The 26,468-nt window shown below is 36.0% G+C and overlaps 1 protein-coding gene and 1 non-coding gene across 18 annotated transcripts in view; one reads left to right on the top strand and one right to left on the bottom strand.

Moving 5' to 3' along the window:
- Positions 1-7,549: 7,549 nt before the first annotated feature.
- adgrg6 (adhesion G protein-coupled receptor G6) overlaps positions 7,550-26,468 on the bottom strand; it is a 66,412-nt gene continuing 47,493 nt past the window's right edge. For 13 of the 17 annotated variants that reach the window (XM_065256133.2, XM_065256136.2, XM_065256139.2 and 10 more), the window contains 20 exons: positions 25,490-25,569; positions 25,147-25,199; positions 25,017-25,058; positions 24,765-24,904; positions 24,451-24,565; positions 22,806-22,894; positions 22,517-22,718; positions 22,078-22,243; positions 19,521-19,661; positions 19,387-19,404; positions 18,439-18,558; positions 17,828-17,873; positions 17,587-17,693; positions 17,128-17,255; positions 15,829-16,097; positions 15,610-15,712; positions 15,174-15,457; positions 13,637-13,738; positions 13,232-13,384; positions 7,550-8,576 (listed from right to left, as the gene is read on the bottom strand). In XM_065256133.2, coding sequence (XP_065112205.2) covers positions 8,395-8,576; positions 13,232-13,384; positions 13,637-13,738; positions 15,174-15,457; positions 15,610-15,712; positions 15,829-16,097; positions 17,128-17,255; positions 17,587-17,693; positions 17,828-17,873; positions 18,439-18,558; positions 19,387-19,404; positions 19,521-19,661; positions 22,078-22,243; positions 22,517-22,718; positions 22,806-22,894; positions 24,451-24,565; positions 24,765-24,904; positions 25,017-25,058; positions 25,147-25,199; positions 25,490-25,569 — 2,540 coding nt within the window. In that variant the 3' untranslated portion in view covers positions 7,550-8,394. Of the gene's footprint in view, positions 8,577-12,465; positions 12,505-13,231; positions 13,385-13,636; positions 13,739-15,173; positions 15,458-15,609; positions 15,713-15,828; positions 16,098-17,127; positions 17,256-17,586; positions 17,694-17,827; positions 17,874-18,438; positions 18,559-19,386; positions 19,405-19,520; positions 19,662-22,077; positions 22,244-22,516; positions 22,719-22,805; positions 22,895-24,450; positions 24,566-24,764; positions 24,905-25,016; positions 25,059-25,146; positions 25,200-25,489; positions 25,570-26,468 lie in introns of all 17 variants that reach the window. The other 4 variants (XM_065256135.2, XM_065256149.2, XM_065256148.2 and 1 more) reach the window with 2 other exon arrangements.
- Positions 13,902-13,974, top strand: trnaf-gaa (transfer RNA phenylalanine (anticodon GAA)). Its single transcript has one exon. It is a non-coding gene; the product is annotated as a tRNA-Phe (tRNA).

Here is a 26,468-nt window from a genome sequence, read left to right as displayed (position 1 = left end):
TAGCCATGCGTGTGGTTCAAATTTATCTTTTTTTGTGTGTAAGGACTTGCTTTGGACAACTTTAAAGGCACTTTTCTCTGACAAACCATACATCAGTGAAAAGGTTATTTATTCAGATTCTGTATAAATCTCAAATTCAAAATTTACGCGTGATTGGTTTTTTTGTTTCACATTTATGCATATGGCAGATGTTTTTCTATTTAAAGCCACTTACAGGGCATTCAAGCGATGCATTTAGTTAGTGTGTCTTGAAATCAAACCCATGACGTTTGTGCTGCTACTAATGCAACGTTCTACCAAGTGAGCTACACAAACACAGTGTATTCTTAAAACAGCATATTAGAGATGTTGTGACTATGTTTTAAATTTTAAGGGTTATGTTAAAGGCGGGGTGCATGATCTCTGAAAGCCAATAGGTGTGTTCGAGATTATCCGGCGCTGCGCAGACCGATTGGCGAGGTTTGATGCTTGCAGTCGATGGAGGAGCTAAAGACCGAGCCGTCAAGCCGGACACCTGCTGCTTGCCCTAGTGACGTGTGCTCCGTGTTTCCTTTTTTAATCGAGAATTAAGTGAATTAGATGGTGAATTTGATAAAAACAAACCTTTCAATAAAAAGTTATTAAATATCCGGCATGCACTGCTTCAAGTCAGCCACCGATCGGTCTGTGCAGCGCGGCATAAAGTCGAACACACCTACTGTTGACATTTGAAATCACCTAAACAAACCCACCCCAATAGAATCTGATGGGGGTCGCACACCAGACGCGCAGCTCCGTGCCGAGTCACGCCTAGGACAACTCGGAGGTATTGTACACCGGAAGTGCACATTAAATAGCATGAGCTCAGTCAGATAGCGTCTCCTTCAAAATGCAAAATATACGTTAGCAGCCAATGTTAATCGTTAATGATTTGGGACAAATATGATGTTATTTAATGTTAAACTATGTGAGTGGCGCTCTGTGGCACGACAGGGATTTGAGCAAGTCGTAGTCCCGTGTGCGACACCCTTCAACCTTCTTTTGAAGTGTTTTTCAAAAATTGTGCACTCCGCCTTTAAGGCGTAACGCATCAAAGCAAAAACGTTAGCCTTTGATACGTTTCAGTTGCAGAAAATTAATTTGGAACTAAAATGTTGGGTAAATTGATTAAGGGGCGGTTTCCCGGACAGAGCCAGTCTCAGACTAAAATGCATCTTTGAGCTGCCTTAATTTAAAAATAACTTGCATTGACATATCCTAGTGCTCATGATGCTCACCAGCATTGTTTTTTGTAAGGTTTGTTTGTAAAAACTACTTAAATGTCCTAATATAACTAAGGCCTATTCCTCATTAATCTAAACCCTGTCCGTGAAACCTCCCCAATATGTACCGGTGTTTAGTTATTTGTAATTAAAACTTATTTTTTGTATGCAGCCTACACAGCATCCCTGTCAGTCCCACGGTCCAATGCAAACAGAAGCCGGTCTGTGAACTCTACTTTGCAAATCCATCATCGTGAGAAGCGCTGTTCCTGTGAAAATCTGAAGGACAAGGAATGCGTTTACTTTTGCCACATTGGAATAGTTTGGGTCGATACACCCAGGTACACCAGCCGCACACAGACCAAAGATGCAACATTTACTCACGCTGGTCTACGTTACTAAAGATCTCTTTGAGATGTGGATGTGTAAAAAATGTCCAGAAGTGAATCAGGGAGGTTGATGTGTGCGGGGGAGTGATGTTTGTAACCTGTGCATGCTGTAAGTGTGTGTCTGGTTGTATTTAAAGTAAGTGTGTGGTTTCACTAATGTGGCCCACGCATGGAGGAGACCTGAGGACAGGCAGACTGCCTTTGGTGAAAAACAACCTAAAAGCCAAAAGACTAAAGGTCTGGCTCCTGGGAAATGAAATAAGTAGCTGAGTGTGAACTCTTTAACATCTGACACCATCTAGAGATGGTTGCTTTGTTTTATTCAAAATAGGGATCGGTTTTCAATGCATTTTTAAAACATTCAATGTTCTCTTTCAGTCAAGTCGTTCCCTACGGTGTGGGTTCGCTCCAAATCCGTCTAAGGCGAGATGTAAAACGCTGCCTTTGTGCAGACCGGAGAGATACAAAGTGCCTGCAGTTTTGCTCCTGTAGACATCTGCAACGAGAGTGAGTATTATTTGTAAAATCACTGCATATTTGATATAAAATATCCTACTGATGCACTGCTCCTCTTATAATTTCAGAGAGGAAAATGCCACAGTCAAAAAGAGCCATCACAGAAACTTCAAAGAACATTACAAATCTAGATTCCCATTGAGACTGAGAAGGCACAGTCTAATCCAAACAACCTGAAAAGGGTAAACATATACTACTGTACCATGGTAACTTATTGTGTATATTTTTAGATTCTGGAAGCTGGCATGACAATATGTCTAAATATGTGTGCTTTTAAACTGGTGGTGATGGTTTACAAAGTACATTCTTAGACATTTTTCGAATTTGCCTTGTCATGAAATGCTATCATCTCAATAATGCCCGTATATAAAAAGTGATAGATCCACAAAATGTCAGTTGACATTTGATGTTTCCACTCATGTTTCTTTATAATGTTTAAAAATGAGCACAATATTTAGAACAAACTTGATGGCAATCCTCAAGAGCCTACAGTAGGTCTATAAAACACCTTATTGTGTCAATAAACACTTTACACTCTTAAAAAATAAAGGGGTTTCCAGAAGAACCATTTTTGGTTCCCCAAAGAACCATTCAGACAGAGGAATCATTTATTTCATGCCTTTTTAAGGTCTTTAGTATCTTTTTGGACTATAGTGAAACTTTTGTGCAACAGAAAGGTTCTGTGGATGTTAAAGGTTCTTTATAGAACCATAAAAGAACCTCAAGGGAACCTTTATTTTAAGAGTGTAGTTGCAGTTTTAATAGTTAAGCCACTAAGGGTTTTCTTAACTCAAGGTTATTTTTTGCAACTGGCTACAGTTTTAATTGATTTATAGGTCACTATAAACTTTATTTGAATGTTTTGATAATGTAGAAAAATACAACTTGCATTCAAAAGAAATGATTAAATGAAGCTGTTCAAATGTATCAAGTGTTTGAAACAAGTTTGTAACTACATCTGCTAATGTTATAAATCCCAAAACTTTTCACTTTACGACCCACTTAAATAGGTATAGGGGTCAATGACGTGATGTTAATTATTTTGTGCCTTTTAAATGTAAAAGGGTTAAAATGTAAATAAATTTGCAGATTACTTGCATAAATTCGCTTTTTTGAGCAAATTCTAAAATTTCTGGTTCTGAAAGAATATTTGGGGGATAATTGCACAAATGTCAATGTGGTGTACTGTGAACAGGCTGTGTCAATTGGTGTAACTAGTTTTTTTAATGAAAATATAAATATATTCATAAAAATGTGGAATAAAATATAGTGTAATATGATCACTGTCAAATATTATTTAGAAAAAAGAGCTGTTTTCAGCAGTCAGGACAAATAAAAACGCATTTAAAATGTACATTTAGAAATAACGAATTAAATTCTATTTTGAAAATATTTTTTTTAATAATGATGCTTACATGCCATCAAGGTGAATAAAATATTTAATATTTTTCATTCTTTGGCACAATTGGCTGTTACACCATTTGACATTTTCAGGTCTATTCAGTCTTAACTTTGATAAAAATGGTGCAAATGTCATTTTTTTATTGCATAAAATTAACATAAATACACTATGTGCATTGAAATAAACCTGTGGCCGGTTGCATAAACATAGCCATGACGTTAAGAGTGCATCTTAAGAATGATTCTGACTAACTAGCAATTAGTAAGGGCTAATCAGTATTATTATTTGGATTTAAATTAGACCAATTTACCTTTCTATGTAACATACTTAAAACAGTTATGATCAGTCTTGAAGAAAAAGTTTATGCAACTGCCCACTGATGCCTGCTTTTAAAACAAGATTTTTGATTTTCTCATCTTTTGTCACTGACCCATAATCTATTCTGGGACCCACCAGCATATTTTAAATAGAAATATGATGAAATGCACTTTCTATTTTATAAGAGTAGTTTTTTTTCCTTGTTATTATATTAATTAATTGTAAGTTTATAATACTTTATAATACCCTATGGCAGTACTTCCCAACCTAAGGTCTGAGCTCCCCTTAGGGGGTGCCAGAGTTCAAAGGGGGCCCCAGAGTTCAAAGGGGGCATACGATTCGAGGTCACTTTGAGGTCAAATAAAGATGCATAAAATGTTTCACAAAAAATTTGATTAAAAACATATTTTAAAACATTTTTTATCATATGGTAAGTTACGGTAGTTATAATATTCTCTTGTGTAAAATAAATATATTTTGCTCGCTCCATCTCAACGTGCTTGTCAACGTAACAGCAAAATCAAACAGAAAGATAGATGTAGAGGGTTGGGGGGCCTCAGATTCGTTTATGTACAGTACTAAGAAGGGGCCACAAGGAATAAAGGTTGGGAACCACTGCCTTATGGTATATCATATCAAAATAAGTGTGATTGCTTGGCATTAGTTGGACTAAATATCTTTTGTATTTATTGAACTGACCGGGTTTATTTTATTGTGAAAAGGCAAATAATAAAAACCCAGTCTTTTTGGGTTTTGTAACTTTTTGGTGTTCAGAGTAAAAAAGACAGTAAAGCACCTGACCATCATATTGTGATGCAGTGTGCTCCTTAAGAACAGCTTTACACAGGTTCAGACTTCAGAAATTGCCTTTAGACTCAAAAATTTACATAAATTGAATATGTCCGAACAGACAGCCAAAAGTAACTTAAAGATATATCATGAAAATCTGACTTTTTCCATGTTTAAGAGCTCCCTAGTGCTTCTATCAACCTAGAAAATGTGAAAAAAGATCAACCAACTTAGTCATGGTAAATAATTATCTGCAAGCATGTGAAAAAATAGCTAATTGAAATGTAGCTCCCCTTGTGATGTCAGACAGGGATCTTCCTACAATAATCCCGCCCCTAATCCGCACTATCCAAACATGGCACTGTCATTTAACGCAGATATCAGCTCATTTGCATTTAAAAGGACACTTTTGCTTATACCTACAAAGTGTCAATTTTAACATGGGGATCCCAAAGATTTATTTGACATCTTTAAAAGTCTTGTAAAAATGTCCCCTTTAAGAGGACTACTGTAAGAGAAACCGATATAACAGTCACCGTGCTTAGAGATCAAACAGGAGTCTCATCACGAGAGAGTCTTAATAACAAAGCTTAACGTTTCCATTGTGCTAGAGGCTAGCAATTTTCTGAATAGCTGCATTTATGCTTTCTTCTGTTGATGTTAGTTTTCCATGAGGTGATGTTTGAAGCCTTTCTGTTGTAAAGTGATATTGTCAGTTGATAAGCGATCGCATAATGAAGAATAAACCATATATTTAAGATGGATAGTAACGGGTCTAAATCTCCAATCTTTATACACTGGCTATTTATCTCTCTTCATTTTCAGCATCATCAGGAATGCTGGTTTACCTCACAGGAAGGCTTTCACAAGAAACCTCTGGAAGAAATTTGTGGCGCTCGCATTTACTACCGGGACAAAGGAACAAACAGACTCTATTCCTGTCTACCATGCTTCGGTTAGACTCTTTGAGGCAACCACTAACCGCATTGTTAGGTTCTGGGAAACACCCTCAAAAACCCAACAAATGATTAAAAGTGAGCTAAAAACAGATTAATGTTATCAAGATATGGCTGAGTCACATAATATGTTCTTGTTTTTCAGCTTTGTGATATTGCATTTGGCTTTTTATTTATATATTTTTTGTTTTATATTACATTCCCTTTACAAAGCTTTTACTTTATATTATCTATTTTATTGAATGGTGTCGTATATGCAAATTTGAGACGATGTCACTTGAAACTACTACATTGCAAACATGGCTGCCCAGTGGTACGACTTCCCTAAAGGGACTTTGGGCATACTTGGCCTGATATGCAAATCTAAGTAAGCCCAACAGGTTCTGGATAGAGAATAGTAAAGAGACTTAAAGGGATAGTTCACCCAAAAATGGAAATAATGTCATTAATAACTTGGAAGACCTCCGTTCATCTTTAGAACACAGTTTAAGATGTTTAACTTTAGTCAGAGAGCTAAATTTAGTCTGACTCTCCATTGAAAATCTATGTACGGTATACTGTCCATTTCCCGAAAGTTAATAAAAACCTCATCAATGTAGTCCATGTGACATCAGTGGGTCAGTCAGAATTGTTGAAGCATCGAAAATACATTTTCTTCCAAAAATTACGACTTTAATTAGCATTGTCTTCTCTTCCGCGTTTGTTGTGAACCATGTGCACGAGACAAAAATCACGTGACTGCAGTGACGTGGCTGACGTGTTATCCTCAGACATGTTTTCAAAGACTTTTTTTCAAACTTACAGCATGCGTTTCCCTCAGACTGTAAATGAAGCTCGGGCACACAGAAAAACCCAGCTGGGGCGCACCAGATAACACGTCAGCTGCGCCAAGTCACTGCAGTCACGTGACTTTTTTGAACACCATGAGGGTCATGAGAGTCATTAATGACATTATTTTCATTTTTGGGTAAACTATCACTTTAACCAGAAAAAACAATTCCCAGGATGCAATCATGATTTTAAATTTTGTAGCAGTCAACTTTTCAAATTCATCTACAAATATCAAATAATGTTACAGGGTGATTCTCACGAAATCCAGTGTCCATTCTTACGACATCCATGTCCAGCATCAGAATTTTTAAAAAGTCCTTGAAGCCAATTTTTTGTTTGCACATATAAAATTAAGGTCTGAACTTACTATAACCATTATTTTTTGAGGATTTAAAACATATTTCCTATAAAATATTTTACATTTTTTAAATTATCATTATTAAAAATGATCATTACCGCAACATGGTTTTACATTAAATATATGCATTTACAAACTCATGTTTCGGTAATGAGAACTAAAAAGTTGTCTAGCTACTATGACAAACAAAATTTCAACTTTTATCTGGAGAGAAAAAATAAGAACTGCTTACCTGGTAGCCATCTTGAGTGTCACAGTCAATTATGTCCCAATTTTTTTTTTTTTTTGAAAATGTTAGTTCCTTGAGGGCTTAAACAATGATTGAAAATTGTTGCGGAAGATGAGAAAATTGGTCTTGGACACATTTATATTCCTTATTTACCAATGATCACCAAACACCACATGTTTCTTACTGTAAATGTTTATAGTATAACATGCACTGAAGCTTTTTATTTTTTAGATTTTTTAATTATAAATATTTCCATGTCAAAGAACCCAAATCCAGTCATGGACACGTTGCGGTAATGAAAATGTTCCCCATTAAATGTGAAAAAAAAACATTTGTATGATGTCATTTGAAATCATGTGCAAATTATACGTGAAGAGATGTTTGTAACTGTATGCTTCTTATTTTGATACTCTTACTTTGCATTTACTTTTTTATCAAAATGTTTCATGACACCTCATAAGTCTAATTTCGTGAGAATCACTCTACTGTGTTGTTTTAAACATAGAAGACAGACTAGAACTGGTTTACGTGCATTTAATATGCAGGATGTCACATTTTCAATAAAGCATCTATAAACGCTATACAATGATGATCTACACTGACGACAAGAGCAAACTGAACAATCCTTAAGCATTTAATTTGCTGACACTTTCTTGAAGCACAGAAAACGTATAAAAGCCTTTAAAATAAATACCAAGTCAAAATAACAATGTCATTAAACTACAGCAATAAAAACTTGTGAACTTGTTTGATTTGGTGTTTAGCTGTTGTTTTCCATTGTCATGCAACAGAGGTCTTTGAAAGATTAAATTACTTTTCTAACCTGACTGGTGTTGGTGTTTTCCGATATAATTGTATGCATTGAAACAAACAAACAATGACCGCATTGTAAAAAAACAACATAATGTGTTAATCAGTAGTAGATCCTGTGAAGTCTAAAACAGAGTTCATTTAAATAATGACAAAATAAAAGCATTAAAGTTTGAACTAATTTACAGTGAAACTGCTTAAGACTATAAAGCAACCTCTGATGCAACAAAAATCGATCTTGTTCTTCAATCCTCAGTCTTTGGATACAAAATGGTCCCGCTGTCTCTTCAAAGAAGTAGCAAGCATTTACACAGTATATACAAAAAACAATGTGCAAAAAAGAAAGTACGCAAAAATGGAAATTAGAAACAAACAGTAAAATATATTATGATTATTTACAGATCACAAAGTCAGTATAAGCTGAATATCACAGTATGTAAAATCCACACTTTCATAGCTGTCCCTCTCTATAGGGTTATACGTTTCTCTACTCCTGATACGGAGGGTTATGATGGTGTATAAACATGATTCTGGCTTCGGTTTCAGCCCTTCTCGCTAAAATTTTGTGCTATTGCTAAAGCTGTCTGACATTATAATGTTTTTGTAGAAGTTGTCAGATCGCACCGAGCAGTAGCCCTTCACCTTGTCCAGGACCTGGTGTACGGGAAGTATGGACGAGGACGCCTCCCCATCGGAAGTGCTGCATTTGGGGCTGCTCTGATTGGAGAAACCTTTACCTGCAAGTATGCCAAATGAAGAAAATGTAGTGACTGGTGCGAGGTAAACAGGAAAATGTATTTAATTCATCATTGCCAAAATTTACACACGGAGGGGAGTTCATTGCTCAGGATTTAATGGAGTTAATTTCGCCCATACGAAAAGTAAAGCCAAAATATTTTTATCGCCCCTGGTGGCTGACTGTAGGATAGGTCATAAACAAAGCCCTCTTTATGTGTTAATGAATGCAAAAAACAAAAAAAAATCGAAATGCACTTCAAATAAATTTTGCTCAACAGGGGTTTCTGTTATTTTAGTTATTTCTTATCATGTTGATGTACGTTTGTCTTTGAGTCAAATGCACAGACTCTGGTTCCATCAGCGCAAGACGTCAGCGGCCATTTTTTGGTTTAATCTTTTACAGTCTTTGTTAAAAACCTATCAACTTTGTCTCAGATGTTTCTCGGCACATTGCTCAGATAAATTAGTCCTTGAAAAATCTGATGGTGACGAATGTCCAAGTTACGTATTTTTTGAGTTGGTATTCTATCAAAAAGTAAAACGTTAACCTAAAAAGTGCATATTAAGTGCATATTAGGGTAACACTTTACTTGAAGGGGTGTTCATAAGACCGACATGACACATTCCTAACCATGACACGTGCTATTGACATGAAGGAGATTTTATGCAAGTTTATGACAACTGTCATTAAGTGTCATTCGTTCAATTATGTCATTTTTAATGCAAAGATGAAATTGTTTGAGATGTTTTTGTTATGATAACTTGACATTACCAAAAAAAAAAACATAACTGACCCCTTTTTAACTCTTTCACCGCCAGCGTTTTTTAAAAAAGTTGTCAGCCAGCGCCAGCGTTTTTCATCATTTTCACCAAAGTTTAATGCCTTCCAGAAAATGTTCTTCTTTAAATATATAAACATACAATATACCAAATGAAAGAACAGACCCTCTGCTTTCAAACAAAAAAACCCGTTTCATCAGCTTTTGAATATGGGTAGGTTTCTGCAAAAACACCACATTTTGAGCAAAAAGCTGAGATAATTCCATTTTTGTGACGGACTTTTCATAGAGATTCCATTCAGAGCGATCTTTAAAACAGACAACACACATGCAGCCGCTTGCCATAGGGCAATACTTCCGGGTTTAAAAAGTTGCGGATAATAGTTGTGGTGGATAATAGCGGTATTGCAGAAAGACGGAAAATCTCGTCATTGGTGGGGAAAGAGTAACGGTGATACAAATTGAAATTGTCATTAAAATGTCATTATGTGTTAATACTCTGTCATATAGTTTTATAACAGTGTCATGAATATTTTTCTTGACCTCAACTACAGTCGTAGCCTGGTTAAAACCAGACCATCCTCAGAAGTATGGCAAACAAAGCATCATAGACAAATTATTTCCAAAGGGGCGTCACCAACGGACATCTCTCAAATGCCTCTGTGTCCAATTGGATAGACCTAAAACCAATCACACGACGTATGCAGAGCTATATCAGACTATCGCCGGATCCGGTCGGTAAGACAGCGATAATATCTGTTTTTAAATATAAAGGCTTCGAGTGTTTTTCTTTGCTCGTGTTTTGACAAAAAGGAAATTTTAAATCGCTTAAAAGTAAGTAATTTACAGACGCAATAGCTGATTCGAAAAAATAAAGCCCGCCCCAACGTTTCTGATTGGTGCCGCGATTTCTCCGCATTAGAAATGGGCTTGAATGACCTCTTTGCCAGACTACTTGCAGAGCAAATCTAAATTTGCTGGAAGTTGTCTGGGTTTTCCCAGGCTACTACAGTGGTTCAAATGTAATTTGTCATTAAAATGTCATTAAAGCAACACTATGTAGTTTTAATGTAAAAATGACTTACAGCTCCCCCATGTGGTTGAAAAGCGCAACAGTGCCTGGTATCAGACACTCTTTTGCAGGCAGGGGGAGGGGCGGGGCTGTGTTTCCTACCCTCCACCGCCACTTTCAGAGTGTGCTTGTAGCAGCTAGGAGGCTGCTTGGGTTGCAGCAACAGTACAATTTGTCCAGTTAAAAGTTGTTCTATCACTGAAATAATTTTAGAGACATTATTTAAAAGTAAAAAAAACTACATAGTGTTGCTTTAAGTGATAATACTCTGTCATATAGTTTTATAACAGTGTCATGAATATTCTTCAGTTCATAATGTTTTTTTAACTTTCCTCCATGTGTTTAACAAATAAAATCAATTATTCAATAATAATAATAATAATAATTAAAATTTATACAATTATATTTTTATTGCATTTGTAGACTGATTCACATAAAATGAAATGAAAACAGTACAATAATGGGTTAAGCCATGCACCGTTGGCTCCATATAGCTGCAAAGTTAATTACATTAAATTAAATTGATTAAATGTTTTGTTTTCTTCTGTCAGAAAATTTCAGAACCCTCTGTGTGAGGAAGAACAAGTTCTGTTATTTGTCAGTTTTTTATGTATTGTGCACATACATAAAGTTAAGCATAAATGTTTGACATGTCTGTTGCTTTTTTAAAGGTATTTAAAATTATTTTACATAGTATTAACACTTAATGACATTTAAATGATAGTTTAATTTAATGTTAACCCATAAAGCTAGGTAGTTTCTTTAGTTTGATAATGATTCTGCTATGTCATGTTTATGACAGATTTATGACAAGTTATGATGCATTGGTTCATTTCGAATTGTCATAACAAAGACAATTCAAACAATGTCATCTTTGCATTAAAAATGACATAACTGAACAAATGACACTTAATGACAGTTGTCATAAATGTGCAAGAAATTTCCTTCATGTTCATGACACGTGTCATGTTATGTAAGTCTTATGAACACCCCTTCAAGTAAAGTGTTACCCATATGGGTACCTCAAAAGTATATATTAGTACTAAATGGTACCTTTTTAGTACCTGTTAAAGGGTACCATCCCAGTGACAGCTTTTGCACCTTTTTTGAAAAGTTGTAGGATGACAAATGACACCCACTGCTTCCCAAGTGAGCCTGACCATTTTTACACTTGGATAGTTTGATATTATTTTCCAATTCATCCAAATAATAGTCAATAAAAGAGGTGAGTCATTGTTTTCCATGCCATTGTTTTGATCTGTCATGCCTTAGGCAAAAAACATTCCAATGCACACATGCACATCTAGTTTTCTATACCTTCAGAACTGTGTTACAGTGTTACAGTGAATGCTTTGTAATGCAAAAATGTAACACCTTTTGCCTTATATGAGGGCAATACCACAAGTTAAATAGAAAACAAAGCAGAGTTTCAGGACCTGTTATGTTTCCACACCCCATGCCAAACAAATCATTATTTAAAGATAAAAATGGTAAGGTCAACAAACAGTCAAAAATGACTATCATTTTTTTTACGACACACATACAGCATGTGGAAGTAACAGTGGAATGCAAAAATATATAGAAAAAAAAATAAAAAAATAAATGAGAAATAAAAATAAAACAGCCCACCACGAGGAAAATTAGTGTCAAACAGTGCAAATGACATTGAGAACTCTTAAAAGCCACTAAGGCTTGAGATTTTAGTTTATATATTTGAATGTATAAATTCTTTATAATAATGCATTCAGAATTGAAATGTTCATCTGTTTCTTTATTACCTTTGCTACTGACAATAACCAACAGCACCAGTGCGCTTTCTAGTTCTCGAATGTCACTCCACAACTTGGATTCAATCCAACAGGCGACTATTTCATCTTAAAACATCACAGAAGATGATAAAAAGGATTAAGGAGGGTGTTTGGTTAGGTATCATGTCTAGGGGCCGATGGATTGAATTCAGTCTATCCCAAAAGGGGAAGCTGATCACACAAATAAAGAAAAGCAGTGCAAACTCAAGCTGGCTTGCAATGGTTTTACCTCAAGAAGTCTCTCCATGGCATTATTGCAGGGTACTATCTATTCCACAAACATAAATACACACAGCACCACTGAGTCCAGGCATAGAGTCACACAAAAGTATAGACATAATACATGAATGATAAAACCTTTACTAAAAAAAGCATTTCACATCACAGCAATACTGTATACTGTAAGTGCTGGCATGCTACGTGGAAATAAAATACGCACCGTGAGCTAAACCCTTTGATGCATGGCATTCAATACAAAGCTTTTTTACCATAAAATTATCATAAAAAGTTTGTAAATATATTGCCAAACCACCTATGGTAGATAACATTTGGCATTATGCATATGAAAGACATTTCTTAGATAACAAGGTAAATTCAAAGCTGCTGGAAGTGGTATTTCTGAACCTTAGCAAATATCTCTTTTTTTTTCAAATGTATTTATTTATTATAATTAGACTAATATTTATGAATAAAAACTTTAATTCAGACAACATTAATTTATTTGTTGAAGTTTTTTTTGTAACTACTATAACTCATTCACATCGGTATTTGAATTAAACAATATTATGCATTAGATGTTTGTGCATTGATTTGATAAGGACATTAAATGTAGCCATGTAATGTGTGTTATGAAATAGAAAGGTTAAATTTGAAGGTTGAGGAAACTATAAGATGTTTTTTGTGTGATTTTATAACGTATGCATCAAAGGGTTAATTTAAACCAACAACTCTTGGCCAATCCACATCTTTATTTAATGTTTATTAGTAAAGCTCACCTGCATTACTGTGTCTGGCAAAGGGGTTTAGTGTGGCTTTGGCTTTAGATGTCCAGTTTGCAGTGGTCGAACCAAAGGAACTGGAGGACAGGGACTTTCCCAGGTTATCAGAACTCACTTTCTTTGTATTATTAGTAGCAGTCTTGCTCCAGTCTGAAAAATATGGTGAATATTTTAAAAATTTGAATGCATTTTACATTATGCCTAACTGTTTATCGTGTAAGTTAAGCAGGAGTACAGTACGCAATGCGTGTAACTTAGGCACGTGACCAGACACAACTACACATTGCAACAAGCAGTTAATTTAAACCATGAAATGGTTTATAATAATATTGTTTTTTATTTGATTTTATCCTGTCGCACAAAGCATGACTCCACTGTTGAAATGAAAATTTAAATATTTACCTGAATTGTCTGCCAAGCGGAACTTTCCACAGCATAAGTATCTTCTCCATTGTTTTTGTACATTTTCTTTCAGGGCACAGTGGAACACAAAAATAAATAACCCTGTTGAAATAACACAAAAAACATAAACAAATCCTTGAATATAAAAGAAATTTAAATAAATATAAAAAAAAAAACTCATCAACAACAGGCGATCTTTTGAACTTATGCGACCTCTAGTGGATCGCATATTGAAGTGCATATTTGATGGCACCTCCCCCTACAGGCCGAAATAGCTCAGTTGGGAGAGCGTTAGACTGAAGATCTAAAGGTCCCTGGTTCGATCCCGGGTTTCGGCAAAGCTTTTCAACATTTTATACGTTAAACAAAGCGACGAAAGACTAATTACAGCGCTTTTTAAATTGCAGCGATTATACTTACATTTTCCTTTTACTTTTTTATGTAAAAGTTATGAATACATGTGACTCTGGAGTATTTTTATTGAAATGTATGTTATTATCTGAAAGCTGAATAAATAAGCTTTCCATTGATGTAAAGTTTGTTAGGATAGGGCAATAATTGAAAATCTGGAATCTGGGGGTGCAAAAATTCTAATTATTGAGAAAATCACATTTAAAGTTGTCCAAATTAAGTCCTTGCAGCACATATTACTAATGACAAATACATTTTCTATGTACAAAATCGATCATTTTGACCCATACAATGTATTTTTGGCTGTTGCTACAAATATACCGTGCTACTTTTGACTTATGGTTTTGTGGTCCAGGGTCACATATACATTTTAAGTTAAATTATGATTAATATATGTATAAATACTGACATACATTTTAGTATAAACCATAAAGCAAATGTAAATTACTGTAGCGCAACTGGTAGAACATTATGTAAGCAGTGAAAAGTCAAGTTCAAATCACAAATATTGACTAAAAAATGTATACTTGTAGGCACTGTAAACCTTTTCAAATTAAAGTATCTGATACATGCACAAATATGACCATGTCTGTGAAAACCCTGCTAAAGTCATTTTTGTAATTTACTTGTAATTACATCAAATCATCCTATAGAACATTTAAAGGTGGGGTGCATGACATCTGAAAGCCAATGTTGACATTTAAAATCACCTAAACAAACGAATCTGGACCTTCTTTTGATAGACCCACCCCACACATATGCAACCCAGGCAACAAAGTCGGTAAGTAGACACGCCCCTCACTGCTGATTGGCTACAAGTGTTTTTTGGTACTCAGCCCGACTCCCTTTTCTAAAGGGTTTTTAAAAAATCATGCACCCCGCCTTTAATGAAATATAATCTTGATATATTTTATATTGACCAATGTCAAAGATGAAAAATCAAACTTTGATCCTCTTAATTTTATAATCCAGACTGGATTTCACACACAGGGTCACAAATGCAAAATAAACTAAAATACACATTGAGAAACCTAATGAGTGCAGTATTTGTGAAAAGAGACTTTATTAAAAAATATTAAAACTTTAAAAAATAGTGAAAATGGTGTGTGCATGTACATATACCAACCCTGTAGAGAGTTGAAAATGGAGAAGAGGTACATAAAGGCCAGGCTGACCGGGCCCCAGGCGAAAAATGCAAAGCCCCAGGTCATGCCAAGCAAGAACGTCAGGCTGACCACGCTGCGAAGGTTACGCAAGATCTCCTCTCGCAGAGTCCGATTGCTGCGCTTGCCGTTACGTCCGCAGATCTGAATCATGACCACGATGAACATGGCAACATTCATTAGGAAAAGCATGGAAAAATAGCCCACGCATGTCACGTAGAAAACCACAGCCGAACGAATCCAACAGCTGTCGAAACAAAAACCAAGAAAACCAACAAAATTAAAAAACAAGGATTCCGTAGCAAATTCGGTTAGCATTTAAACTCCAATAAAAATGTACTTTATTTGAAAATGTTAAGTTGTATTTACATTCAGTTGGATTCCTTTGGCCAAACTTACAATTCTGACGTGCCATTTCCATTCTCATCTTTCCCATAATAGTTTTTTCCATAGGAATCTTTGCTCACAGCCAACACAGTGCCAATAATTGCAGCAGGGACACCTAAAAAGACAGTGTTCAAAAAACTTCATATATTGTTTAAGTGTAAATACAGAAGACAACCAAGTAGAATTATACAGCAAACATCTATCTAAAGTGTTTAAGTATATATCGCTCACCCCATCCAACAATGCAAAACTTGAGGATATACCGCCGTATGTACGTGTTGAAAACCTTGACCAAAGCAATGTACATGTGGATGGACTCCAAGCCCATCCAGGTGAATGAAGTAAGAAGGAAGAAATGCAGAAGGGCCGCCACCGTCACACACAGTCCCTCCCTCTCGTACGATGCCAACCAGCCATCCAGAAGAAAAACCATATTGAGGAAGAGCAGTGAAGTGCTGAGATTCATCAAGATCTTGGAAGGATAATCTCGCCGCAATTTCCTGTATGATTCAGATTTATGTCAATAAAAATAATGTCAGCCACAGTTTAACCAATGAATGACAGTGGTCACAACTTTACATAACTCTCAACAAACCTGTGTCTATTTAACAAGCCACATGCAAGCTTATGTTTATGATACATAAATATGGCAGCAAGAAGAAGAAGGGTGCAGGCCGCAACTCCGCAATACAAAATTCTGAACTTACAGTAATCATGGTTAAAGTGACACTCCACTTTTTTTGAAAATATGCTAATTTTTCAGCTCCCCTAGAGTTAAACATTTGATACTTACCGTTTTGGAATCCATTCAGCTGATCTCCAGGTCTGTCGCTAGCACTTTTAGCATAGCTTAGCACAATCCATTGAATCTGATTAGACCATTAGCATCGCAATAAAAAATAACCAAAAAGAGTTTTGATACTTTTCCTATTTAAAACTTGACTCTTCTGTAGTTACATCGTGTACTAAGGCCGACGGAAATTAAAATTTGTGATTTTCGAGGCATATATGGCTAGGAACTATACTCTCAAACTGGCGTAATAATCAAGGGCTTTGCTGATGTAACATGGCTGCAGCAGGAGTAGTGATATTAAGCACTGCCCGAAAATAGTCCCCTGCTATTGAAAATAACCAAGGGGACTATTTTCGGGCAGTGCATAATATCACTACGCCTGCTGCAGCCAATAACTTTTTGGTTATTTTCAGCGCGATGCTAATGGTCTAATCAGATTCAATGGATTGTGCTAAGCTATGCTAAAAGTGCTAGCGCCAGCCCCGTAGATCAGCTGAATGGATTCCAAATGGTAAAAATCAAATATTTAACTCTAGGGGAGCTGGGAAATGAGAATATAAAAAAAAAAAAGTGGAATGTCCTTTTAAGTCCAAGGGAAAAATGTGGTAGAAAGCATATTTTTCAGATTGCAAATGTTTTAAATGAATGCATGAATAAATTTGCATTGATTTTCCATTACTAATGCCATAAAAAAGGCACACTTTGGTTCCTCTATTCAAAGGCTGTAGGACACTCACTCGAAAGCAATGTATGTGAGCAGTGTTGCTGCTGAAAAAATAGCAGAGAGGCCACAGCCAATGTAGGTGATGAAGGTAAGAACTCTGTTATTTTTCTCGTCGATCTGTGCAGCAGCCCCAGAGAGGTCCTGCAAGTTAAGAGCAAAGTAAAGGTTATCAATCAGTGACATTTATCTGAGAAGAAACATCTGTCTTGTTTGGTTTAATAGAAATGAACAGTCACGCTCTGCACATTCAAATTAAAGCAAAATGAAAAGTATGACAATAAACAACACAATAATATGTGTAAAAAGTCTGGTGACTTGTGCCATGAAACTTTAAGTATTTGGCCGTATCTATTTTAGAGGGGGTTAACCGCTCTGGATGACAAGAAAGACACTGACTTATTTTTTACTTTACTGTGCAAATATAAGAAACTACTCTGCTGGGTAACGTTGTTGCCAATCCCACAAATCTCACCATAAGAATGCCAAAGTGTGTGAGGTGGTTACACAAGCAGATGGTCATGTTGCTGTTGGACTCCAGACTGACCTCACAACCTTCGCTGTTCCAGCCACCATTACCATCTAATGGAAATAAATGTGTATTATACAGTTAACGTAAGCCTATATGTCTATACGTCCCACTCTTTTTCACAATAAATAAATAGGAACTTTAAATACTTAAAATGGGCCAAATACATCATGTACTTTACACTTACTTTGGAGGCTGAAATCCCAAAACACACAAAGAGGCTTTGGATCTCTCTGCGGGACAGGCAGACACATTAAGATGTGTTAGACACAAATTGAAGATGTTAGTTTAAATAAATTTTTTTTTTTTTTTTTGAGGAAATTAATTTTATTGGCGGGAACTTAGAATAGCAAAATGAAGAACTTGGTACAATTTTTTTTTTACAGATATACCACAGTTATGACAATAACTGTCATGTCAAACCATATGACAATAATATGTGGAATTAGTCACCACTGCAATAAAAATAATAATACACACAATAAATATATTTAAAAAGTAACATGCCCAGATCTCATATTCATTGTGTATTATATATAAAAATATTTAATAACTGTAATAGCTATGGTATTGTGATGAAAACTACTTATGGGTACACTGGGACGGTACTTTTTAAAAAGGTCCTACGTGTACTATTTAGAAACAGATACATTTGGTAGCAATACACCTTTCAGCTACTACTATGCTCTCTTTAGGTACAAAGATGTACTTTTTGAACAGTAGCTTTATTTTTGAGAATGTATTTATTAGATAAAACACAGTCATTATGGTCAAAAAAACAAAGTGTCTTCTAAGTACCTGGTACTCCAAATGGGCGATCTCTATCCTGACTGGATCCTGTAAGTTTTTAATACTTAAGTTGCCCACACTGCTTGCCACCACATAGCTTTTCAACAGCATACCATTACGGTGTTGATCCTGAGAAGAAATAAAACCACTGAGAATTAAAAAATGTACGGCACCCTCTGATTTTTAGGATTTTAATGTGCTAACATTAGTTAAAAAGTTGACATTATTGTAAGTATGGCCAAAGTACATCACTTCTGTTAGCTATTAGTAAATATTTAAAGTATAAAGAGGTACATTTAGGTCAAGAAGATGACATTTACAGCATGACAGTTAACCATATTTTTATTTGATTAAAAATAACAAGTTTATTCAATGGAGTTAGTTTACACAGCAATTAGAGATGCACCAATATTATTTTTTTCCATCATTACCGATTATTCAGACTGATATTTGCTGATACCAATAGTTTGGTGGTTATATCAACTTGTATCCACTAAATTCTGAAGATTACATTTTTTGAATTGTATTCATATGGGGCGGTTTCCCGGACAGGGATTAGAATAGTCCTAGACTAAAAACAACTTTATTCAAAATGCACACAAGTAATGTTTTTAGTAAGGCATGTTTGTTAAAACTAGATATATTTCCTTATTAAAATAAGGCCTAGTCCTGGTTTAAGCTACTCCCTGTCCGGGAAACAACCCCATAATGAGCATTAGTATTAAAAATTAAACTAGTGATTTTTTTCTATAGGCTACACAGAGCTCAACTTCATTGCATTTTTCTGTTCTCTTTTGATTGACAGGATATATCGGCCATGACTATCAGGTGTATTTAAACTATCGTCCGTAGTGTAAAAAAATTGCTTTATCGACCGATACCGGTTGGCCGATACATCAGTGCATCTCTAACACAGCCATACGTTAAAACACCTATAGTAAAGATTTATTACCATACCATGAATGATCCAAAGTGCTATTGATAAAAATAGCAATAAGACATGTCAATATTAGATTGTTCTTCAGCCTTTAGGGCCTTAAAAAAGGTAACACAACAATACCGTATTTACTTAAAGTATAGTAAGTGCTCACCTGAAAGAGTCCTGTCTTGCTGAAGAACATGAAATTTAATCTGGATGTTCTTTCGATTTCTGTGCTGCTCAGGTTCTGCAACAGTGTGGGAGGTAAAGTCACCACAGCCAAAGAATTATGAGCCCCAGACTCCAAATCAATCTAAGGAGAAAGAGTGAATGATTATTAAAATCATTGTGATATAAACTTTGAGAAGTCTAAGATGGCAAAATCCGTTAAACTGCAATTTTTAGCAAAGTCCTCTAAGTGCACGGAAGAAGAATGTGTGATAATAAGGCATTTAAATTACTGACTAATTTAAAAACTTTTTCATTGCCATTTAAGCAAAATTACTGAACCTAAACATAAGAGTATATATATATATTTAATTGTTTTATGTCATACATTTTCTTTTGGGGCCCAAGAAGAGTTGCTTTAACACTGCTATTTTAATACTTTAAATTCTTTCTAGAATTTAATGATTTAAACCTGCAACCATATAATGCAATGTTAAAAAGCACACAAAACAACTAAACGTATGTTGCGTTTGCGCTTAACCCCCTCCCACAAAAAACCCGAACTGAAAATCTACTTAAAGCAACACTATGTAGTTTTTTTACCTTTAAATAATGTCTCTAAAATTATTTCATTGATAGAACAACTTTTAACTGGACAAATTGTACTGTTGCTGCAACCTGAGCAGCCTCCTAGCTGCTACAAGCACACTCTGAAAGTGGCGGTGGAGGGTAGCGCACACAGCCCCGCCCCTCTCCCTGCATGCAGAAGAGTGTCTGATACCAGGCACTGTTGTGCTTTTCAACCACATGGGGGAGCTGTAAGTCATTTTTACATGGAAACTACATAGTGTTGCTTTAATTACTTAGCAGCAAAAATATACATCCTACTACTCATACTCAAGAAATTTGTACAAATGTGTCATTTTCTGAGTCCACTCAGACTGGACAATGTTGTTTTTTCCTCCCACGACTTTCCAGGAACCCTCGGCTCTGAATCAGTGGGTGCGACCCCTGTTCTCCATAAACGTCACCTCTCATTATCCTGGCTTAATTGCTTAAGATTACTTTAAAACACTTGCTCTTCAGAAATACTACTAAATGTTTAGACAGCCTGCTTCAGAAAGCTTTAGAAAAGCCATCAAATTAAAATTACAGCTTTGTGCCTGTATGTGTGTTAGCTTTGAGGCCATCTAAGGGTTGGTGTAACCACTACATTTTGACTAAATGTACTTTTAGCAGGTAAACACACATATTCTCAATATAAACTGTATGTAATACAATATAATAGTCTCTTCTAGGAAATGGGCTAAAAATATTAATATATTGATACATATGAAAAATATTGACAAAAACCTTGTACATTTTATAAAAATGCTGGGATGATTCAGTCTGTAGCTGGGAAAAATATGGACAAACCCAATAGTTGGGTTTAATTAATCAATGCTTGGTTACTTCAGCACAAAATGCTCGGTTGTTTTCAACCCATGGTTGGACATTTCCTAGGTTAATTTAAAGGAAAACATCACCATTTTTCAATATTTTACTATGTTCTTACCTCAACTTAGAGGAATTAATGCATACCCATCTTTCTTCAATGTGTGCACTTAACTCTTTCCCCGCCATTGACGAGATATCTCGTCAATTAAGAGAAAACGCTTCCCCGCCAATGACGAGATTTTCCGTCTTTCCGCAATACCGCTATTATCCACCAGGTGGCGCCCTTCCGCAACTTTTTAAAACCGGAAGTATTGCCCTATGGCAAGCTGCTGCATGTCCGTGTCTGTTTTAAAGATCGCTCTGGATGGGATCTCTATGAAAAGTCAGTCACAAAAATGGAATTATTTTTGCTTTTTGCTCAAAATATGGTGTTTTTGCAAAAACCTATCCATATTCAAAAGCTGATTGCAAAAGAACCACTGAAGGTAGGATGAAACGTTTTTTTTTTTTTTGAAAGCAGAGGGTCTGTTCTTTCATTTGGTATATTGTATGTTTATTTATTTAAAGAACAACATTTTCTGGAAGGCATTAAACTTTGGTGAAAATCATGAAAAACGCTGGCGCTGGCTGGCAGCTTTTTTTAAAAACGCTGGCGGTGAAAGAGTTAATCTTTGTACAGCGCTTCGTGACTGTGTTAGCATTTAGCCTAGCCCCATTCATTCCTTAGGATCCAAACAGGGATGACTAGAACCCACCAAACACTTCCACGTTTTCCCTATTTAAAGACTGTTACATGAGTCGTTACACGAGTAAGTATGGTGGCACAAAATAAAACGTAGCGATTTTTTTAAGGGGATAAAAAAATAAAAAAATATTGTATGGCAAAAGAGCACTTAGTTTGCAGCACTTCGACCACGTTTGATTTTGTGGCTGGGTCTGTCCATATTTAAACCAACAATTAGTTAAAACAACTCAGCATTTTTTGTGTAAAATGGGAATATTCACTTTAATCACCAAAATCAAATTTCAAAAATTAACACTAAGGATAGAAGCTGACCTTCATACAGTAAATACAGTAGAGGCGAAGCTGTGAGTACATGGCATGAAGGCACTATGATATTTACCTGAGGATCTGTCGTGTTTGTGCCTATGAATGCACTGAACGTGCTCCCATTGTAATTGCTGGTGTTAAAGGCAGAAATTCCCACAGCAAGATATTTGGAGTTAATGGTCAATGAAGGTCCATCAAACTCAACCTTCTGCACCAGTTCATCCACTGCCTTGAGAGCTCTGAACCAAAACACATGATTAAAAATAATCCATCCTTAAAACTTACAATATGTGGATAAGTAGGTATGTCAATATTTTAAATTTACATGTAAGCATTTAGCAGACACTTTTTTTCCAAAGTGACTTATATTACATTAAGCACAGTATTTTTCATCGGTACATGTATATGTGTTCCCGGGGATCAAACCCATGACCTTTGCACAGCTAACAAAATGCTCTACCAATTGAGCTGCAGGAACTGTTAATAACAAGTATTGTACAATTGGCACATACGTTTCTGAAGCAGCCAGCTGAGCGTTATCTGAGCTGGTCATCACATTGGAGATAATAGTGACCACGGTGTTGGCCAGGGTGACGTTGATTTTGACGATGTTCACCAGCTCCATTACTTTCGAGACAACCTTTGTCACTTCTTCCATGGAGAGCTCATTGTTGGTAATATCGGCAAGCTGTACAGCCACATCTATTGCATTCTCTGTGTGATTAAATTGAAAAGGTAAATAAAGAGAGCAAGTTTTCATTTTCTGAATATGAGTGCTGTGCAGATCAAAGTTTACTGTACCTTGCGTAACGGTAATGTTCTCAATATTAGTACAGTTTTTCAAGTCTGGGGAGCTCCAAAATGACGTATAATTTTCTGTGTTTATCATACTGGAGAAAGAAACAAATCAATAAACATTTGAAACATAGTGTCGACAGCAGACAGGCCTTAGAAAAGTCATTTTAACCATTCAGGGTGTGATGTAATATGACAGCTCCTTCCCAATGGTAAGCCTTTAAGCAGAGCGAGAAAGAAAAATTTATGATGATGATGAAGATCGAGAATTATTATTTTCTAGTTTTGAGGCATACAAAATTTCCCCCTTGAGGAATGATGCATACATGATGCATCAGATAGGGTCTTTTCTTTTGTATTTGGTTTTTACATAAATCAGTATGTATAGACTCCTAATAACACATCATTAAATGATTAGTCCATTTTCTTAAAAAAAATCCAGATAATTTACTCACCACCATGTCATCCAAAATGTTGATGTCTTTCTTTGTTCAGTCGAGAAGAAATTATGTTTTTTGAGGAAAACATTCCAGAATTTTTCTCATTTTAATGGACCCAAAACGTAACTGTTTAATGCAGTTTAAAATTGCAGTTTCAAAGAACTCTAAACGATCTCAAACGAGGCATAAGGGTCTTATCTAGTGAAACGATTGTCATTTTTGGCAAGAAAAATAAAAAATATGCACTTTTAAACCACAACTTCTCATCTTCCTCCGGTCCTGTGACGCGCCAGCACGACCTCACATAATACGGCATCACGTCAAGAGGTCACGGACGACGTATGCGAAACTACGCCCTAGTGTTTACAAGTGTGGGGAAAGAGGACCGTTCCGACATTGTTGTATGTGGAATGATACTAATTAATGTCTTTGTGTCAGTTTATTGTTCAAAATGGTCTGCAAATGTGCGTTTCAAATATGTAACACGTGACCTTTCGACGTCATTACCCAATTACGTGAGGTCGCGCTGGCTCGTCACAATGCCGGAGGAAGACGAGAAGTTGTGGATTAAAAGCACATTGTGCATATTTTTTATTTTTCTTGCCAGAAATGACAATCGTTTCGCTAGATAAGACCCTTATTCCTCGTTTGGGATCATTTAGAGTCCTTTGAAACTGCAATTTTAAACTGCATGAAAACTGTTAAGTGTTGGGGTCCATTAAAGTCCATTCAAATGAGAAAAATCCTGGAATGTTTTCCTCAAAAAACATAATTCCTTCTCGATTGAACAAAGAAAGACATCAACATTTTGGATGACATGGTGGTGAGTAAATTATCTGGATTTTATCAAGAAAATTGACTAATACTTTAACATTTGTAGTTAAAGTTAAATCCCATTTATATCTTACTGTGCGTTCACACTGCCATGGCGAGCTCTGGAAAGCAGCAGCGAGAAGCGTCTTTTATGGTGTGAGCGTTCGAGGAGAGTTGAAATCAGGTCAATTTTATGGTAATGAGCTATGATGCCGTTCGACTGCAACCAATCGGAAGGTGGAAAAGGATTCCAGAGAATGCATTCGAGCATAAACTAATGTTTTTCTATAAGCGTCGTTGGCAGGGCAGCCAGATCGTTTTTTTTTACATTTTCGCCCAGGGGTGGTGTGAACGTTTAGTTACAAGGGCAAGAACAAAGGGTACCAATGTCTACTCACCAATTCCTGGATGCGTTCTGCTCTTTGTAAGGGAAACAGGGCACATATTGGGTGACTGTGGGTCTGCTCTCGGGCCATCTGTAGTGGAATGGGTTCTCTTCGGACTTACAGTTTTCTGAAGCAAAACACAAACGTCTCTGTCAGATCTCTTGAAATTTTCCAGTCCCTGTGCTGCCCTAACAGTGGTCCTACGTTCATGTGGCAAAAATGTTAAACTAAAGCAACCTAAGAGTATACATTTGATCACTTTATGCGCAGCCTTGAAACCACAACCTTGGAGTTGCGATGTTATTGATATTTGGAGCATGCCATACCCATTAAGCTCACAGTCACGTTGTTCAAAGTAAAGCCAATGGCACTGGCACTGGCACTTTGCAGCCTGTTTGTAATCACTCCCACCGACAGATCTGCATTAGTCGTATTCGTGTACACCAGCAGGGCCATGCAAGTATATCTGAGAGAGAAAACACAGCATCGCAAACAAAAGCTCTTCTTTCAAGCATCAAACCATTGAAAACAAAAAATAAAAAACATGGGTACAGATGTAATAAAACAAAACATTTTACCCTGTAGTTGCAGCCCTTGAGAGAAGGGGGGTAGGTACGGCCCTACAAAGGATTAGTAAGAATTGCTAACAGTTATTTTTTAATTAAAAGCAAGAGATTTTTATTTTAACTATCGTGAAAAAAAACATACCTGACATGTTCAGTGTAAACTTTGTAGCTCCAGTTGTAAAATGTTTGATTGAGCTGTAAAACATAAATGCATGTATAGAAATAGATGTACTGTATGCGACCCAGTCTGTTAAAACAATTTTTGTGGAAAATATAACCTTGATATCTTTAATATTGACTGAGTAAAGTCAAAGATCAATGTAATCAATGGAAAGTCAATGACTGAAATCAAACTTTGATGCTCCTTTAGCCTAGAAAATGTATCAGTTGATGAAGATTCAGATATGGAAAACATTTTTTACTACTTTTTCTTTTTTTTGGGATAATTTATTTAAAAAAGTAAAAGAAAACAATCACATACATACCCATTGAGCTATCATGGTGTCAACTTGGATGCTTGTCGCTGCAACATTTACCAAAAGGGATATCTTGTAGTAAATACCCTCTGGGAATTGAAAATATTTTTTTGTAGTTATCAATAAAAACACAATTTCCATAATACACAATTCCTACATTTATTTCCGTGTTGCATAGCAGTAGATGGAATTAGTTTATTGTAAATGGCAATTGTGAAACAAATGTTTTCTCAAGATATTGTTATTTAATCCAATCTACCCACAGTACTGTGAAAAGGATTTGGACAGAATCCAAAGCAATTAAAAGCCTGATTTTCAAGCCATGTACTGTATATAGAGGTCTACTGCTATGCTCCACTGCTATCACAAGATGGCTCTCATGTATCTTAGATTGTTAGTGCTTCACTACTGTACAATGCATCAACTACACCATGCCAAAACTTTCTGAGGAGACCCCAGCAAAAATTCAACATTTTCCACATACTGAAAATTACTCTTTTGGAAAAGCTGAGTGAAAATGTAATTGCTTTGTATGAGTAATGATGACATGAGTCTCCTGAGAAAGAAGAATAATAAACATCAGGAAAACCACTATATTTGAGTCTACAGTACAAGCCAGTACATAAAGATCGTTGAAATTCAGTGATTGTCAGATGTGTCTATGATTAATGTACTAAAACAAATCAAAGTCTACAATTTGTACACTGAGAGGACAGACAGATTTTCCCCTGATTTAGCAACCACCGATCACTTGAAAAATAAAGAAGAATAAAGAAGTTCTCTCTCTTTCTAAGTTCTAAAATGTGATCAGAAAACATACTGTTCCCGGTTGAAAGTCCACATAGACATGTAAAATGAAAGGGAGCTTTACATGGACATGACGCCAGTTCATGGGATTCTGCGGTGGTCCCATGGGTGGCACCAGAGCCGGAACCTGTGCCGAGTCCTTCGGTTGGGGCTTGAAGAGCGATTGTGCCATTTGTAGGGA

This window comes from Paramisgurnus dabryanus, chromosome 12, assembly GCF_030506205.2.
Source record: "Paramisgurnus dabryanus chromosome 12, PD_genome_1.1, whole genome shotgun sequence".
NCBI lineage: Eukaryota > Metazoa > Chordata > Actinopteri > Cypriniformes > Cobitidae > Paramisgurnus > Paramisgurnus dabryanus.
This window is presented reverse-complemented; position numbering and strand designations above follow the sequence as displayed.